The sequence below is a fragment of the Pholcus phalangioides genome, unplaced genomic scaffold (genome assembly GCF_987345545.1).
Source record: "Pholcus phalangioides strain wild (caught in Gottingen) unplaced genomic scaffold, Ppha-v1.0 ptg000029l_1, whole genome shotgun sequence".
Lineage (NCBI taxonomy): Eukaryota > Metazoa > Arthropoda > Arachnida > Araneae > Pholcidae > Pholcus > Pholcus phalangioides.
This window is the reverse complement of record NW_028301619.1, coordinates 6659455-6676940: the sequence shown is the minus strand read 5'-3', so window position 1 is coordinate 6676940 and position 17486 is coordinate 6659455. Positions and strand designations below refer to the sequence as shown.

Sequence of the window (17486 nt, the reverse complement as noted above, 5' to 3'; positions counted from 1 at the left end):
ATTTTGGAATGTTTCTATCCTTCATTTGCTTTTGTTATTGTGTGGCTATTTTTATTGAATTGTACAAACGGCGTTATTTGCGCTGGATTAGGAGTACTATTCTCTGTTGCACTACTCTTATTAAACGACGTCTGCCTTAAAGTAAACACAATGGGCGTGTCTTGAATCGGTTGAATCATATCCTCCGATTAGTCTCAACCAATCAAGGTCAGTTTAATAACTCGTGAATGCATAATATTTTTTTTTTACGAGACCATTTTTTACATTGTTTTTGAGATTTTTTTCAACTATGTTATCTTTCTTTTTTCGTACAGTGGACGTTCTACTTTTTTGAATGGCAACAGGTATGTTACAATTTACACTCTACTCTTATACGTCAGAGCACTTGGAAATATCTTTTATTAACATAAATTTTTATATATATCTTGATCTTTTGTGTGTGTGTGTGTTACTCCTGATCAACGGTATTAGTGGCCATAAAGGTGAGTGTGTATGTGCATCAGACTCCGCAGTAACTCTTCAAGTAGGTATCTGCCTCATTCGAAAAAGGTGAGAAAGTTTTAAATAGACTCTGGAATTATATGGAACCATTTATATTTGTACTGTGTACTTATTTTCAACTATTTTTACGTGAGTTTTTTTATGTTATTCATTTTCTTTTATGTCTTAAATATTTAACAAATATATTGATATTAATATGAATATTTCATGCTTCAATAATTTTACAAGTATGTATGTTAACTGCAGTTTTAACAAGCTGAGACAGTGTATTAAGTAAATGTTGATACGTGCCAGTTTTGTTTTTCCTAGATGGGATGTATTCTTTGCGTTGCTTATCCTAGTGTTTTTGATATTGATGAAAACTTTGGCCCAAGCTGATGTCTATCATGTAGTCCCCATGCGATATCCTTTTTATCGTTTCATGTAGTTATTTCCGGATGATGCCAGTTCGATGGGAAACTGAAATTTCTCTTTTTCGTAATATGCATTTATGCAGGATGATGCCAAACTCATGGTAAAAATTTAAGGTGTGATAGAGCAAACTGAAAAAAATATTTTCTATTAAAGAATGCATGAGCACAAGTGACGTGACGCATTTCGGATCTACCGGTCTATTCTATTCATAGCGCTTAAAGTAGTTCACTAATAGGTGGAAAAAAAATTCCTTAAAATTTCATAACCATAATGGCGTGCATACAATGCATTTTTTTTTTCACCTGCAGAGAATACCGTTTAGCTTGGCAAGCTTGAAAATTGCATGTCTACCTTCTCGGAATTCGTGAATGCATCCATCATGTGCGCAATCGCAGCCGCAAAGGATCACCCTTGGTTCCTAGAACGAATATTCAGAGGGGCGCATTTAAGCATGTTAAATGAAAAAGTCCCCTCTACAGGAGGAAAAAAACTAATTCCATACGCTGACATTATAGATGAAGAATATTTAGGAATGCTATAAATAAGGGATTTGTTGCAGCTTCTGTACAATATCACTTAACAGCAATTCTCGTTTGCATAGGTCTGTAATAGGATTAATCATGAGTTATTAATATACTGTCAATCAGCTGCTTCAACAAGGGGACACCAGTATCGTTTAGTAAGGGACAATTCCAGGTTGTGGTGTCGCAGGGAGTTTTCCTCTAATATGGTTGTTAATAAATGGAACAGCTTACCTCCGTGGTCGTGAGCTTTAATACAATCGACACGTTTAAAAGCAGTACGATATACATGGTGGGATAAATCGAGAAGCTATCCATACTTGGATAACACAACCATAATATTTTTAGGACAGTGTATTATTTAGTAGTACTTATTAATCTTTTCTTTCGCGTATTACATGCTTTTAAATTGGGTTGCTGTAACTTGGCTATATTTTTCATCCTTGTTTTTATGACATCTTTTTTCAGCCACCTCGTTGAGCAATTTGCCTGCTGTGGTCTTTGTTGTTTGTATTTGTAAAGCGTAAACGCTTCATTTGCGCCCATGTTTACGAAAAATACATGTTTTAGTGAGCTATCGCCCCTTAAAAATTTTACCATGAGGTCTGGATATCCCTGTACGGCATGGGGTCCTCAGCGCATGGCCCGTGGGCCACATTTGGCTCTCGGAGCTTTTTGTTTGGCCAGCCGATCATTTTCAGAAAATAGTTGAAAACATTGAAAAACGATTAGTTCTAGAACTAATGAAAGAAATAAATTTGGGAATTTATGAAAAACATGACGAAAGAAATAATTTTGGAACAAATTAATGAAACTCAGAATTAATGAAAAAAATAATTCTAGAATTAATGAAAATTCATAATTAGTGAAAAAATAACTCATTATTCAATTAGATATTGATATCAGTGTCGTGTCTCTCCTGTAGACCCTCTTAGGATGTGTCCGGCATACTTCCAGTTCCTCACAGCACCATTTCTTATCAGAGTGTTGAGATTTCCAGTTCTCCTCATGAAGAAGTCAGGAAGAGAACTGAAAATCTCGACACTCTTATAAGAAATGCTGCTGTGAGGAAGTGGAAGTATGCCGGACACATCCTAAAAGTGTCTGCAGGAGACACGACACTGATATTAGAAGGATACATGCGGGGATACAAGAAGAGAGGAAGATCAAGAAGAATGTGGACAGAGAACCTGAAGTGGAGTGGACAATAATATCATTTGTTAAAGAGGCAAGTTCAAGATCGAGTGGGATGGAGAGCCTTCGGATCGGAGACGCACCTTATGATGATAATGAATCAATGAGAGAAACAATTTCTCATAGAAATTATTTCACAATCGATAATAAATCAATAAATCACAGTCACTTAAAGAGATTTCCGATTAAAATTAATCTCAGAATTAATTAATTTAATCAGTTAATCAAAAACTTTTTCGGAATTGGTGAAAAAAATTATGTTGGAACTGATCAAAATTGATCATTAATAAAAAAAGTAATTACAGAATAAATAAAATTCTTCCACATCATTTTTGTCCCTGTTCAACTCCATTGGTCCCTTCTATTATGTTGCTAAATTACATGAATTGGTGGCCTGCGGGCTTCGTAGGAAGTTTCAATTTGGCCCGCCGTGTTGAAAGGTTGAAGACCCCTGCTGTGCAGTACAATCGTAGACTTTCTCGCATGCCGTATCAGGATGGGTCGAATAAAGCTAGAGTATAATCTTGGACTGTAGATACTTTAGTACCCCCTCTTTGAAATAATACTAGATTACTACACCACACGTAATTAAATAAGCTACTAGTGACGCTGTATTGAATGAGCCAAAGAAACTCTCACTTATCAACAGCATTTTCATCATTTTCCTTTACGAAATCACGTCCTTATATCTCAGTGGTAAATATAATAATATTTAAAAGGTAAGCATCGAGTCTACCACGGAACTGTTTCATTCTAGTTTATTGCTTTTTCATCTAATGGCATAACGTGAACCGACCACCACCTGTACATCTCCTGCGATAAACAACAGGTTTCGACTTTTAGTGTTCATCGCAACATCATCATCGTCATCATCAAGCAACAACCTTATTTGCTTAAAACCATCATCATCTCTTACGCCCTAGAGCCAAGAAAGAGAGAGAGAGAGTTGTTTCCAGTTGTAAATAACCTCTTCTTGATGTTGTTGTTGTTCTTTTCCCCTTCTGGTAGGTAGTACCGTTATTTCACACTGGCATTGATCCAAGTAGGTCATTCCGGCCATCGACCCTTTACGCGCGAGACACACACACAAAAAAGAAACTTCATAACCATCAGACACTGACCGGTCCGGACAATAACTTTTCTACAATTCCGTTTTCACGATTTCATATCAAGGAATGAAAGCGGTTTCATTACGAATGAATCGTGTTCGAATTTTCATGAAATTATGCAATGTGTGTGTGTGTGACACCCTCTCTTTTTGCATTCCTTGAACTGATTGAATTTTTTTTTAAATAAAACTCGAGTATGTCAAGAAGTTCATGGAATTGACTTGAATAATCCGTCTGTACAAAATGTTCCCAGACCGAAGCTGATTGAACTCTTAATGCAACTTTGTCCCAGACTCAATTGTCAGTGGTTATGTTTGTTGCGCCATCTATTAAACATCGACGGAACTGAATATTATGGAATGTCATCCAAGCCGCCTCCCAAAAAGAAAAATATTTTGTTGTTTCCGTTTCGCAGAAAGTATTTCCCATTTATTGCTCTTGCTATTTCTTAGGCAGGGCCGTAACTAGGATTTTTGCCGCCCCCCCCCCACAACTTTAAAATTCGATAATTTTGTTCTTTTTCCACCTAAAACTGCCGCCCCCTAAATTTTGCCACCCGGGGCAGTTGCCTCCCACCTCCAGTTTCATATCTTAGGTCGTCACTTTTTGATCAGAAAAAAAAAGAAAACATCAAATTTTGTTTCAAAACGGATAAAAAATATGTGTGTTAATGAGGGTAGCCTAATCAGCTCTATAGACTACCCATGTTAATTTTTTTTTAATCAAAAATTTCCTATTTTGAAACAAAATTTGATTAAATCCCTTGAAAACTCTTAATTGGTACGAACGATAATGACTTACCAGGGAATGTGAATGCTGTGGGCTTAGATGACAATTAGTAGTAGTTAGTGCTATCAATGTTCAATAGATGACGCAACAAATGAAGGTGTCAAAATCTGGAGCTAGGAACTTTTGCGATAGAAAAATAGATAGATGGGGAAAACCCACCAATGTCTTTGTTTTTAGATGGACTTTCCCTTTACTGCTATTTCTTGTTTATTGTGTATAAACGCATTCATCCGCATTCATATCTGATGTTAGCGTAACGTTTGGAACCAATATTTCCATTTGACCTCGGCTCATCTCCTTACACTTCGGAAGAGCGGTTCCCAATTGGAGGTGCCTGGACCCCCAGGGGTTCACGGTGTAATTATAGAATTCTAAAAAAAATTATTGCGGAGTTGAAATTATTAATACAAATAAATAACTTAAAAATAAAAATTTCAATTACATTAACGCGCAAAAGCAACGCTGGTAGACTGTGGCAGTAATATTTTTATGATTTCACAAAAATTGTACTTGTGGCGGCAGCTCTTGATAGGGGTATGAAACGATTGCAGTCCAGTTGATTGTATTTCTGTCGCATCGCATTTACTAGTACTCTATGAAATGTCCTACATTGTTCGAGAAGATTCTGTTAGATGGCTGTAGTCTCTGCTGCTATAAATGGGACTCGGAAATGGGAAGAACTGCGCGCATTTTAGAGAACTGAAATTTTTCATGCCTTGTGAGAAGCTCTTTTCTTCAGAGCTTTCTTCCGCCTGGAAAATCTAGAAAGATAACCAGGACCGCAACTAGAAGGAGCAGGTTGCATGGGCGGAGATATGGGGGGCGGGGGCGTGGGAGGGCATTGTCCCCTCAGCGTCAAAGGTGGAGTCGACTGATCTAATGTATATACGTATATATGAATTGACATCATCATCATCGTGCCCCCCAGCAATAATGACCGTGCCTCCCCCCCAGACTTCCAAGTCTATTTCCGCCATTAGCAGGTTGGCCTTGTAACTCAGGTGCTGGACTAGAGGGGGCACCGAATTCACCCATCAACTGCTCCTTCTACATTACATGGGGGTGCCAAAATGCTTTCTTGCCCCGGCTGACAAAATATTTGGTATCAAAAAATAGACAGTCAATGTCATTTCGCAGCTTAAATTCTGCCCTATATAATAGAATCATTTTCAATATACTCTCTTGTTTCTTGCACCAGCCATGTCTAACTATGGAACACTGTATTCAAGTTTGGAAATTTTCTCAACTTTTAAATGTGGTACTTATATTCAGGACCGCAACTAAATACTTGTCATTGATGACCGTAACCAAACTGCAAATATTTCGTCTACCTTCGTCACTATTTCTACAAGTTGGCGAACGTTTGGTGTTCACTCATGGGAAAAAAGAACGTGTTCTTTAATTTCCCGTTATCTTTATTCACTTATTGTTCAGCCTCCTTCAGCTTTATCATCTTGAACGTCTCAGTTGCCGTCTCAAGATGCTTTTAACGGAGATTTACGACACGTCACTCCATTTATAATGACTATGATACCGAAAGTATTACAGACAGACCACGACAAGACGCCACGCAGGTCACAAAACACATCCAACCTTTTTTCTAAAGACCTTTGCTTACAGCGTTGGACCATCTACTTTTCCTAATGACTTCGTCCAATGAATTGGCAGGTCCAAGAATCTTTTTGACCGACATTCTATAAAATATCGGAGTAATTTGAACTGATTTTAATAACTTTTATGAGATCAAGTAAAATGTCCGGCCTAAAAATTGAGTTATTAACGATTTGATTAAACCAACTTTTTGAATCTGCAAGTTTCTGAAATTAATATAAAATTATGCAAATATGGCAACAGGTCATCAGAGGCTTGGGAAAAGAAAAATGAATTCGTTTTCCTTTTGACCTTATTTGATTGAAATCGAAACGATATACCAGTTAATGATGCTGTTCAACTGGAGGTTCCTTTTTGATTTCAATTTTTTTACGATTAAATAGTTCGACCTCTTTTTTGGAATATAGATCACACATAGATTCCCTGATTAATCATTTTCACGATGATGAAGATCAATAAAACTCTCATCCAAAAAAAATATTCCGAGAAAGTTTTCAGTACCCTGTTGAGTTTTTCTACTATAGATAGGTTCAAGATTTATACAAATCCTACCTTCGCCATAGAATCTTGTATCTAGGTACGGCCAGCCTCGAAAATGAATTCGTTCTGGGGTCGTTTCTCTTCCCACGCAAGAGCCACATGTATTAAATGGTCACTAGACGAATGACCTTAGGTCACTGCTCCGTTTTCATGCACGAAATCGATTCGACTCTGTTTTGAAATGATCTGTATATTGACACACCATTTTTCAGCTACACTTTTTCTTGAAAGTACAACCGGGACATCTCAAAGAGTTCGAGTGCTTGTGATCTATATATTTCAAGGGACTCTTTGAACTCGAATTAATTATATTTTGGGGAGAGGAAAGTTATTGTGAAAATGACATGTATATATATTTAGAATGTACAGAAATGCTGAAAAATACCCATTCAAGAATAAGCGCTATTTGAAAAAAAAGACTGAAAATTTTGGATGAATTTAAATTTTTAATAACTGTGGTTGGAGAAGGGGCCTGCTTGACTTGCATTTGAATTATAGTGTCGATTATTTGTTGCCTATTCTATAAGTGCAATTCAGATGCATTTTATCTATCATGTATCGTCTTTATTTCAAGATTTTTAGACTCCAAAAACGTGATAATGTGTTGGAGGGATTCCAAGAATTGCCTATTTCTGAATCTCTGCCCTCATTGAATCTTTTCTCAATTTCTTCTTCATTCCATTTTTCTTAATTTCTCTCTGCCCTCTTGCCCTTTTCATCTTCCATCGTTTCTTAAAAAAAGCAGTTTCACATTTAATATGATGGATGCAGTGTTGCCAACTTGGTTATTTTACAACCATATCCAGTCTTTCTGCGAGCTATTTATTTGGAAACTTTTTCCTGTGTGGTTGTAGTCTAGTTTTATTTTCCCAATAATATATGGATCTTTTTGAATTTCCTATCTGAATTGAATTACCTTCTTTAAAAAAGAAGTAATCCGATAAATTTCCATTAAAATGTGAATGAAAAATTGAATGAAATAGAGATTTTGGAATGTTAAGGTTCTTTTAGGTGTACAGTTTGTATAACACCAAGGTCTTTATAATGTTGGTACTATGCAGAAGGTTAGAATTTTCAGTCACTCGAATCTTATTAATACAAAATCAGTCCAGACATAGTGAATGCTGTTTAGGAATTCGTCCTGACCTATGCAGAAGAAATAAGGGTCATCATAATTGTGAACTTTCTACATCAATCCTGAAAAAAAATTAGAACAACTAAAGCATATATGCAAAACGCAAACATCTCTTTAACTTCAGGTGGCTTTTTTATCGACTTGAACTCAAGTCACTGGGTACCAAAGGCAACTTGCTAAACATTTATCTTCATGCGATTTAATCAATTTTTATAATTATTAACATCATATATATTCTCAAAACCAATTCTCGATGTTAGACACTGATAATCTTATGAATGCCATTGATAAACTTATTATTGGTATGGATCGACGTTGTCGAGCCTGCATATCCAGCGTAGGTGGTCATTAGGGTGGAACGAAAAAAAAAAATTTCGAAATTGACATTGTAATAGAATTTAAAATATGCCTTTATGTGAAGAAATGCCATTCCTAATTTTTTTCCCCAAAATTCAAACTTCTTGCGGTTCCTCATCGCACCTGAAGTTTTACGCACGTGTGCAATTCTGTAACGTGCCACCGCAGAGGAGGCTTTCCTATTCCCTTGAACACGTGATTATTCAGTGACCTCGATGTTTTTTCCTTGTTTTCGTATTCATTTGCAATCTTACCCCTTAACTGAGAGGGTGTTTAGCAGTCAAAATGATGACCAGAAGCTTTTATTGTTGTGACATTTTAGGAAATCCTAAAGAGTGGGATTCTCGGGTCTCACCCACCTATGGCAATTTTAAGCTTTGTTATTTGCTGACTCAACGCAATATGAAGGCACAACAATCAAGAAAAGATCCAGCTATTGCAGACATTCTTGAAATTATCGTGCCAAAAATAGAAAATATTTGGAAAACTGCTTCAATTCCTACGGTTTCTCACCAACGGATATGCAAAACTTTCAAAGACTTTTACTGTAAATACAAGAATCTTCAGAAAAATATGAAAACAAGGAAAGATTCTCAAACTTTCAAGTTGTACTTGAAATCTTTTCAGTGCGAAGCACGAAAATTGTTCGACATTGCAGCATGCAAATGTTATTTTAAAAACTTTAAGTGTAACAAGTTGAAAAATGTCACAAATTTAGAGCGAGATTTCTTGCAAGATCAAAGAAGTACACGCAAGATGGCCATTAGTCGAGTAGATGTCCTAACAACGAAGAAATTGAAAAACAATGAACAAAGGAAAATGAAAATGGTATCCCATTTGAAGTCATCTGAAGAAGAAATGGCGGAAACTAATTCATCAACCACTGAAAACTCACCTATATCCAACGATTCTGAGGAAAGTGATCTATATGAGCCAAAAAAACAGTTTGCCTTGAGAAGTTAGCATTTCCATCTACCAGTACTGAAGCTGGTCCATCAATCGGTGCCGAAGCAAGTACTTCATTTGCTTTTGAAGTTATGCCATCATCCTCTCAAGTGAGAACTGAATTACCAAATGTTCCTCTTGCTTGTGATAGAACTGGTGTGTCTGATCGATCAGCTGCAATTATTGCGAATGCTGTGCTGGAAGATGTTGGGTTATTGACGAAAGAGAAGCCAAATATGACAATAGACCTGATGAAAATAAGGCATGAAAGAGCGTCACAGAGAGTTCTTTTGCAAGATAAAATTCCTAGAACAAAATGTGCGAGGAATATATTTTGATGGTCGAAAAGACAAAACCTTAGCTAATGTCAAAAAAGGTGATTCTTTCCATAGAAGAACCATATCTGAAGAACACATAACTTTATATTGCAGGAACCCGAGTCAATTCATCTCGGTCACACAACACCAAGAAGCAGTAGAGCAAGGGATATAAAATCATCAATCCTAGACTTTTTGAAGCAAGATTTTGATACGAAGGAATTGATGGCGATCGGATGCGACGGGACTGCTACCAATACTGGTTATAAAAATGGTGTTATCAAATTAATAGAGAAAAAAATAGGCCATCCCTTTCAATGGCTTATTTGTCTTTTTCACTTTAATGAGTTACCTTTAAGGCATCTTGTGAAGCATCTAGATCAGTGATACCCAACGTGGGCGTTAACGCCCCCTTGGGGACGATGGAATGTTCCGGGGGGGGCGGTAAAAGCTACGGGTATAATTCATGGGATCCTATGAATTAGATTGTGTTGGGGGGCGATGGGAGAAAAAATTTCCACTCCCACCCAGACAATTTATTGCTCTCATTATTTTCAGATGAGAATCTCATTTACAATAAACGGGGAATCAAGAGAATTCTGAAAATTAGAAATGAAGGATTATCAGAAGCAGAAATCCGTACATTCCATGTTCCATTCAAGCCAGAATAAAATCAAAGAGTAGTCTTCCATCGTTTGAAAAAAAAAGTGAACTATTTAGCAAACAAGTGAAATAACAGAGGAAGCAATAGAGGCATTCTCCTGATACCTATATCGTCAAACTATGTTTTTTTGTTTTTTAATTTGGAACATGGTTATAGTTTTGTCTCCCCCCCCCCCCAAAAAGGGTTTATTTCTATCTCCCTCTATCAATCACTATATTCGGAGTGCTTGAAAAATTCTCCTTTCAAATGCCATGACAGCTGCATATTTGCTTGCCAGTTATTACTTATGTATGGAATTCTTAACTTGTGAGTATTTCTCTGGGTTTTTATATGTATTCAGTTTTGCCGCGTGTGTGTGTACTGAATAGCGTTTAAATTAAGTGTTTTTCTTTTTTTTTTAAATCATCAACTTCGTTTATGTTTGAAAAGATTTTTATAATTTGTACTTAGAAAAGTCTTCTTGCTCGACCTTTAGGGTCTGTGAGGAACCTCAAGGTATTAAAATATTTTTCTAGATTTTGGTATAACTTCTTAAAACCTTGAAAGGCATCTTTTGGATACTAAGGCAACATCAATTTCCAAAAAAAGTTAAAAAACACCCTTTTTCGTTCCACCCCTAATGGTCATATCTCATGTTGGCCGACCTTCTCCATTGAACATTTTGCGACTCAATATATGATTCTTCTTTTCTACGCCAGTTATTCGATTTTGGATTTTCTATTTTCTTTGTAATTTCACCAGAGAGTGTCCTTTGCTTCACCCTATAATCTGTGTAAACTCTAACAAAAAAGAATTAAAACATTTTTTTATGAGCATTTTTGATTTTGTTGCTTAACTTTTGAGCATCAATGTAGTTGGAAAATTATTTTGCTGTTAGTGAAACACTGGGTGGATGCATCTACTTTTCTTACTCTTGTGATGAAAAACATTGAAACTTCATGGCATTTGAAAAAAGATGGAGTTCCTAACATCTCTCATATAGGCTTCTAGTTTCTCAGATAAAATTCCAATCATAGCTATATCTACTGATCATACCATCAAGTTCATTTCAAGTTATCATGAAGCAGGAATCTGCTAAGTGACAGTTAAATATTTTGAAAGACATGATTTCGAAAGTAAAAAGGCATGATTTTCATCAAAGTAAAATGATTATCAAGTGTTTTTTTAGGAAGCATATTTTTCGTCATTTTTTTTTTTCAGAATCTCTATAAACCTTTTTTTCTTAGTCGGCAAAACCATAAGTATGGACGAGTGAATAATCCTTTGGCTGATATAATGACAAAAGGAGAACAACTAAAAAGGCAAATACACGAAAAAATACATTCCTAATGCATTTCGACACACTATGGGTGCCGTATTCAGAGGATAAATATAGTTACTATCACGCTGATAAAATCTTAACTCCCGGTTGCTCAGCGGAAAAAATACGTTTTCGCGAGCAACCAATCAAAACGTGCATTAGACTTGCATGCAGGCTCTCGGTTTCATTTTGATCACGATGTTTGACTTGAACAGACGTATTTTTTTCACTTAGCAACCAGGAGTTAAGATTTGGTTACCAACCGAAGTTGAATCCCCAGTCAGCGTGATGATGTTTATATTTACCCTCAGCAGACAGAACCCACAGTGTATCGAAATGCATTAGGAATTCCATACGTTTCCACGTATTTGCCTTTTTTGTTGTTCTTTTGTGAAAGTCAGAAGTCATACTCGAAGACTGCAGCGATTTGAAATATATTTCCGGGGTAATTAATGCTATGGAAAGTCTCTTGAGATACTCTCCTGAAACATCTATGGATATCGTTGACAATTCATACAGTAAATTGATTGTAATCTCTGTAATCAAGCTGCCCACTAGTTGTCTTTCCTGCTGAATCGTGATGGAATGTACCAGAAAGAAAAGATGCACCATCTCTGAAAGGAAATCGACATGATCAAGAGCGTGAAGTGATTGCCGGTCACTCACTTGTGCTTTCAGCTGTTTCCACCCCTGCGACAAAACACTTCCTGATGCTTTTCCGAGTTCCAGCAGCTCAAGTTCGCTTCAACGAATTGGCGGCAGTGGAATGGCCTATATACAAACACACCAAATTTGTTATAACGGTGGTTTCCTGCTGCATACCTGCAGGTCTACAAAACTCTTTCCCTCCTTTCTGGTTGAGGTCAACTCTTTGGTCGAAAATGAAAGTCTGACACATTACAACTGCTGCTTGACCGGTTTCTTTGCGGTCTTTTTTCACTTTCACGACTGAGTAGGTTTTTTTTACCCTCTTGTTTCACTAACCCAAAGATGGTCATGTGGCAACTTGTTGTTTGTTGTATTTCTGGTTTCATGCGAATTTCCAGTTGAATCCTTCAAGATCGAAGAGAAAATCGTGCAATATTTTTTTCCATACTTATAAAAATACAAAACAATACAACAAAACTCATTCGAAATCAATCTAAAATCTGTACACAAAATGCATGTTCCTTCCGCAGAGTTTGTCTTGCGATGAACATTGTTTGAGCAAGACCCTATTCTGTTGAGATATGGATGCTATGAGATTGGAAAGCTGCATGTACCAGCGTGGTAGAAACGGTCGATATCATTTCTATTCATGGCTGGGATTGACGAAATGTAGTCGTACTGCTGAATCAACATTATATTGCACAAACAGACTAAGTTTTATTTAATCATAAAACATTTGTTTGAGCAGGGTATATGTTGTTATTTCTTTGCTCCTGTCGGTAATCCATCAATGCGAATAGGTCACGAACTTGTTGCTATATAACTATGGTAGGGGTCTGTGCAACCAGCTGCCGTTTTGATGCCAAGAATTTCATGTCGTATTACATTATTTTTTACCACGTTTTTCATTTCGATTTTTTTTTTTGGTGGGGGGGATGTAATATTTACTATTTGGCACTACTACTAATGTGGGCTTGGAAGTATTAGTCTACTAACTTACATACTTATCGAATATTATAAAGCTAAATTTCATTATCAAACGGCTTTTGGGTTGTTCTCTGGTGGGCCCATATGTCAAGACGGTCCTGTTGAAACTTCTTAAATCATTTTTCAAAAATTAATGTCTTCAAAATACGGATTTTTTTTTAACAATTTCACAAATACAAATACAAACACTAAAGGCCACAACAGGTAAATTGCCCAACGAAATGGTTGAGAAAAGATGCCCATAAAAAATATGGATGTCAAATATAACTAAAATACAGCAACTCAATATGAGCATATTACGTTCGCGACAATCTTGGTATTAGAATTAAGATGGAGCGAAAAATTGTGAATTGTAAAGTACTGCTACCACCGTATAAGAACCGCTGTCTTAATTACTACTGTAAATATAATTTAATTCCCAAAATATCTCGTGGCACTCTCTGCCTATCTTCCGATACACTGGGAAACTTATTGTTCTTAACCAGGAGTCCTTAGAGAAGTTTCACATAGGGTCCATGAGCTTAAATGAAAAAAACAAATATCTTTTTTGTTTTTACATCATTCTATATATTGAATATTATTTTATAAAAGGTACCATGGCCTTCATTTTATTGATACAGGGATTTTGCAGAACGAAAGGTCAAGGACTCCTGCCCTAAAATATTGCAATGACGGTAAGCAGCCACCTCGTTGGGCATTTTGCCTGTTGTGGCGTTGTATTTGTATTTGTATAAGCTGCGAGGGCCTGCTCTCATAATTGCGCTTCAACAATGAAAATATCTATAGAAATCGAAATAGTGTAAGAATTAAAGTGGGAAATTATTCGTCTTGTGGTTTTTTCTCACTGGGCCCCCATCTCCCAGTTCAAAAGTCTCGCCACAGAGAGCAGCAGTCCTACAAACAGTACAAATATTCAGTCACAACACATCACTCACTTAACTTCTGAGATATAGATGGCAGCACTGAAAAATCATACACAATACTAGATACGCACTCAGACTGTTAGGTACATACACACTTACACTTCCGGCACAACTCGCTAGGTAGTAAATTGCCTCTGGCGATAGACCTGAATTGTGCTCGGTTTGAAAAAAATATATATATCAGGTAAGAACGGGCCTGCTTCAATCTGTTAGCAATCGACAAGAAAAAAACTTTCGTGAAAATTCTTATTCAAAACGGTTTTCTCCTTATATTTTTGAGGAAGCCTTTCTCTGTGCCGTGGTATTTGGTCTCCACAAAATCTTGAAAACAAAAAATTGACCTCATGACCCCAACCCTCAAAGGATAAGCTGGCAGGGTTCTTGTACATTGATTGCTAACAAACATTTTATTAAGCATTTCTTAGTTCATGACTTCATTGCCCTCCACCACATGGGGGAAGCCGACAACAGGGTCATCCTCATGGCTCTCACAAGATTGGAGCTGACAGGACTCCAGCCAAGAGGCCTGAGACTTATTTTTTCACAGTATAAATCGACTATAGAGGGGCCAGTTAAAATTATGGTGTGGGCACCCAGCCTAGAGGTTCTGCGGCAGAATGTGGGGCCATGACCATGTTAATAACACCATGCGTCCCCCCCCCCGGGCAAAGATCTGCTCAGGGGGTCCCTACCAGGCCTAGACAAATTTCAAAACATTCATATGCCTGACTTATAATTATAAATGTTCGAATCTATATATTTTGTTAGTGTTGCTCATTTTGCTGAAAACAAGTACATACTCAGTCAAAATTTTCACATGCCCCCTGGCACGTCGGACAATAGATTTGTCCATCCATGGTCTCTACCAAGCTGAAAGTACCCGTGTTTTCCATATTCAAATAGTTTTTCTCAAAAATAATAGTATTATAAATCTCACTATCACAAGCCTCCGGACCCATGCCTGGGTGGGCCCATGTGTTAAGATGGCCCTGGTTGACAAGGATGTAGCCTGGGGCCCTCGGGAGGAACCTACTTTTTCAATTTACTGTAGCGAGACCCGTAAAAGTTCTGACTTGGAAATTATCTTAGATCAGTGATTCTTAACCAAGGGTCCAAAAACCCTCGGGGGGGGGGGGGGGTTCTTTGGAGAGGTTTCATGAGTTTTTTTCAGCTTGGAGGAGAGAACAATCAACTTATTGTTTTATAATCATTTTCTGAAGAATATTATTCCGCAAAGGAGTCCGTGGCCTTCATCTTCTCGGCACGGGGGGGGGGGGGCAAGGTGTTCCTGGCCTTCATCTTCTCGGCACGGGGGGGGGGGCAAGGTGTTCCTGGCCTTCATCAATGGCACAAAGGGTCCATGGAACACAAGAGGTCAAGAACCCCTGCCTTAGATCGTAGCTTTCGGTCCCAGCTCCAGAATGTGGAGGGGGGGGGGAGACCCTGCATCATTTTACATCATTTCACCGAGTACATAAAAAAAACAGATAATGTCTCTCAGGAATTCAGTCATTTTTCATTTCAGAGAGTTCAGTCTTCCTCTCTCTATCTCAAAATACAGTCGTAAGCGCCACCACGTGGCGACGATGTGAAACAAAAGGCGCGTTTTCTTTTTCCACTTCGAGGTCATCAACCGCTAACTGAGAGTTCTATTCCTGGTGTGAACGGATTATACTTGGCGAGTTATCATCAAACATAAAAAAAGGCAGAAATAAACCGTTACTATTAACATTCCAGGGATAAACGCTATTTTCCTGGTGAATCACGAACAAAACAATCCCTTTTCCCAAAAAAAATTAATAACAGTTACAGTTTTAATGAAGAAAAATCTTTAAAAAAGCAATAAATTAATTTAAAAACACAAAAATTTTTAGTAAAAAAAGTAATTAATTTAATTTTTAAAATTAAAATTCTTTGAAACGAATCCGCAGACGACACAGAGAGGAAACAAATATAAAATACACTGTTGGCGCGTGTTCTGGCAGTCTTTCGTAAAAGATCGCCAAAAAAAAGGTCAGCAACCCCTGAGTGGGGAAGGAACGCTGTGTTATTGGGGTAAGCAGTTATCGTAACGGTGGGTGAAAAGTGCTTGTGGTGTTGTGTTATTATTATTATTATTATTATTATTATGTGTGTTGTGTGTGGTGTTTGGTTGTGATGGCGGTGTTGTGATTGTGATTACATGGTTACACCAACTCAATTTTTTAGTAGAAAAACGTGTTTTTGAAATTTTCTAATTAATAAAAAAAAATGAAATCAAAGAAGCGGATTAAATACTAGTTTTTTTCAAAAATGATCATGATGGTGGTGATGATGATGATCCTCTACCAGAGGATGCCTGTGAGCAATGTCCAAGGATAACAAAGAGAGAAACTCGTCATGTTGCTTTCTCTGGGTTGCTTGTGTGAGTGTGTGCTTGTGATGGAAAAAGCCAAGAATTATTTAAAGCCCTTGAACATGAAGATTAAAGAATATAAAAGGTTAGTTTTTCCTATAACCAAAACTTCCAAATACCTTAAGTTATCCGACTACCTTTTTCTCTTGTCACTTTTCTTTAAAATAGTACTGGAGTGAAGTTTAATAAAATTTTGTGATACGTAAAGTGTTCCAAAATGGTGAAAACAATAATAAATTTTGGACTACCTGTGTCATTTTCCATTAAAAAGTCATTTTTACGTCGAATTTTAAGCGAAATTTGTGTGTATTCGAAACACGATTCCGTAATGGTTTCGGATTATGAACCAAAATTTAAATGGTTTGTACGGTATACTCATAAGTGTCACTCAAATCTCTTACTGTATTTCATCCTACATAGCGTCTCTAAGACACTGTAATTACACAAATATAGGTGATAGACCTTAGATATTAGTTCATAACCTCAACAATATATAGCAAAATATTGTATTAAAATTTCGTAATGATACAATGAATACATTTTTATTGATTGTTTGTGTTTCAAACTTGAGTGGAATGTTAAAAATAGCATTCTCCGTAAAACACGTTTAAAATTTTCATTCACGGATTACTCTGTGCGTAGAAACGCAACACTAAAGTGGACGTAATTTAGGTTCTAAACGTCATATAAACAAAACAAGGCCTGTTTTGAAATAACAAAAAATACGCCTTTATTAAAAAAAAAAATGAAAACCGATATTTTTTTTTCCAAAATGACGTTTTCAACATAGTCGGATACCTTAAGATAAGATAATATTTTATTCGTGCAACATTTAATTTATTCAATGGAGAAGGGGACAAAAATTTTTCTTTTCCCCAAACAAACAAGAAAAAATGAATATAAAATATTAAAAGATCTAAAATTTAGACAATGAAATGTTAACGATATTTTCACTAATTTGTAGTTTATTTCCAATGAGTAACCAGGTTTTTAAACGAATTCTGAAAATCGATAAACTATTGAGATCTATGTATGTGGCTGTCTAATTGTAGCTCTTCCATTGTAACTTCCACTATGGATCCCTGTGATTAAAATTGCACCACCACCAAGAGTACCACCGCCAGTGTTACAAAAAC

The 17486-nt window shown here is 36.7% G+C and overlaps 1 protein-coding gene across 5 annotated transcripts in view; it reads left to right on the top strand.

Annotated features, from left to right (window-relative positions):
• Positions 1 to 17486, top strand: part of LOC149067624 (hormone receptor 4-like) — a 189066-nt gene that overhangs the window by 58218 nt on the left and 113362 nt on the right. For 2 of the 5 annotated variants that reach the window (XM_089252431.1, XM_089252430.1), the window contains exon 2: positions 315 to 344. The exons of 2 other annotated variants lie outside the window; for them this stretch is intronic. In XM_089252431.1, coding sequence (XP_089108557.1) covers positions 335 to 344 — 10 coding nt within the window. In that variant the 5' untranslated portion in view covers positions 315 to 334. Of the gene's footprint in view, positions 1 to 314; positions 345 to 15999; positions 16436 to 17486 lie in introns of those variants that run through there. One more of the 5 variants, XM_089252434.1, reaches the window with a different exon arrangement.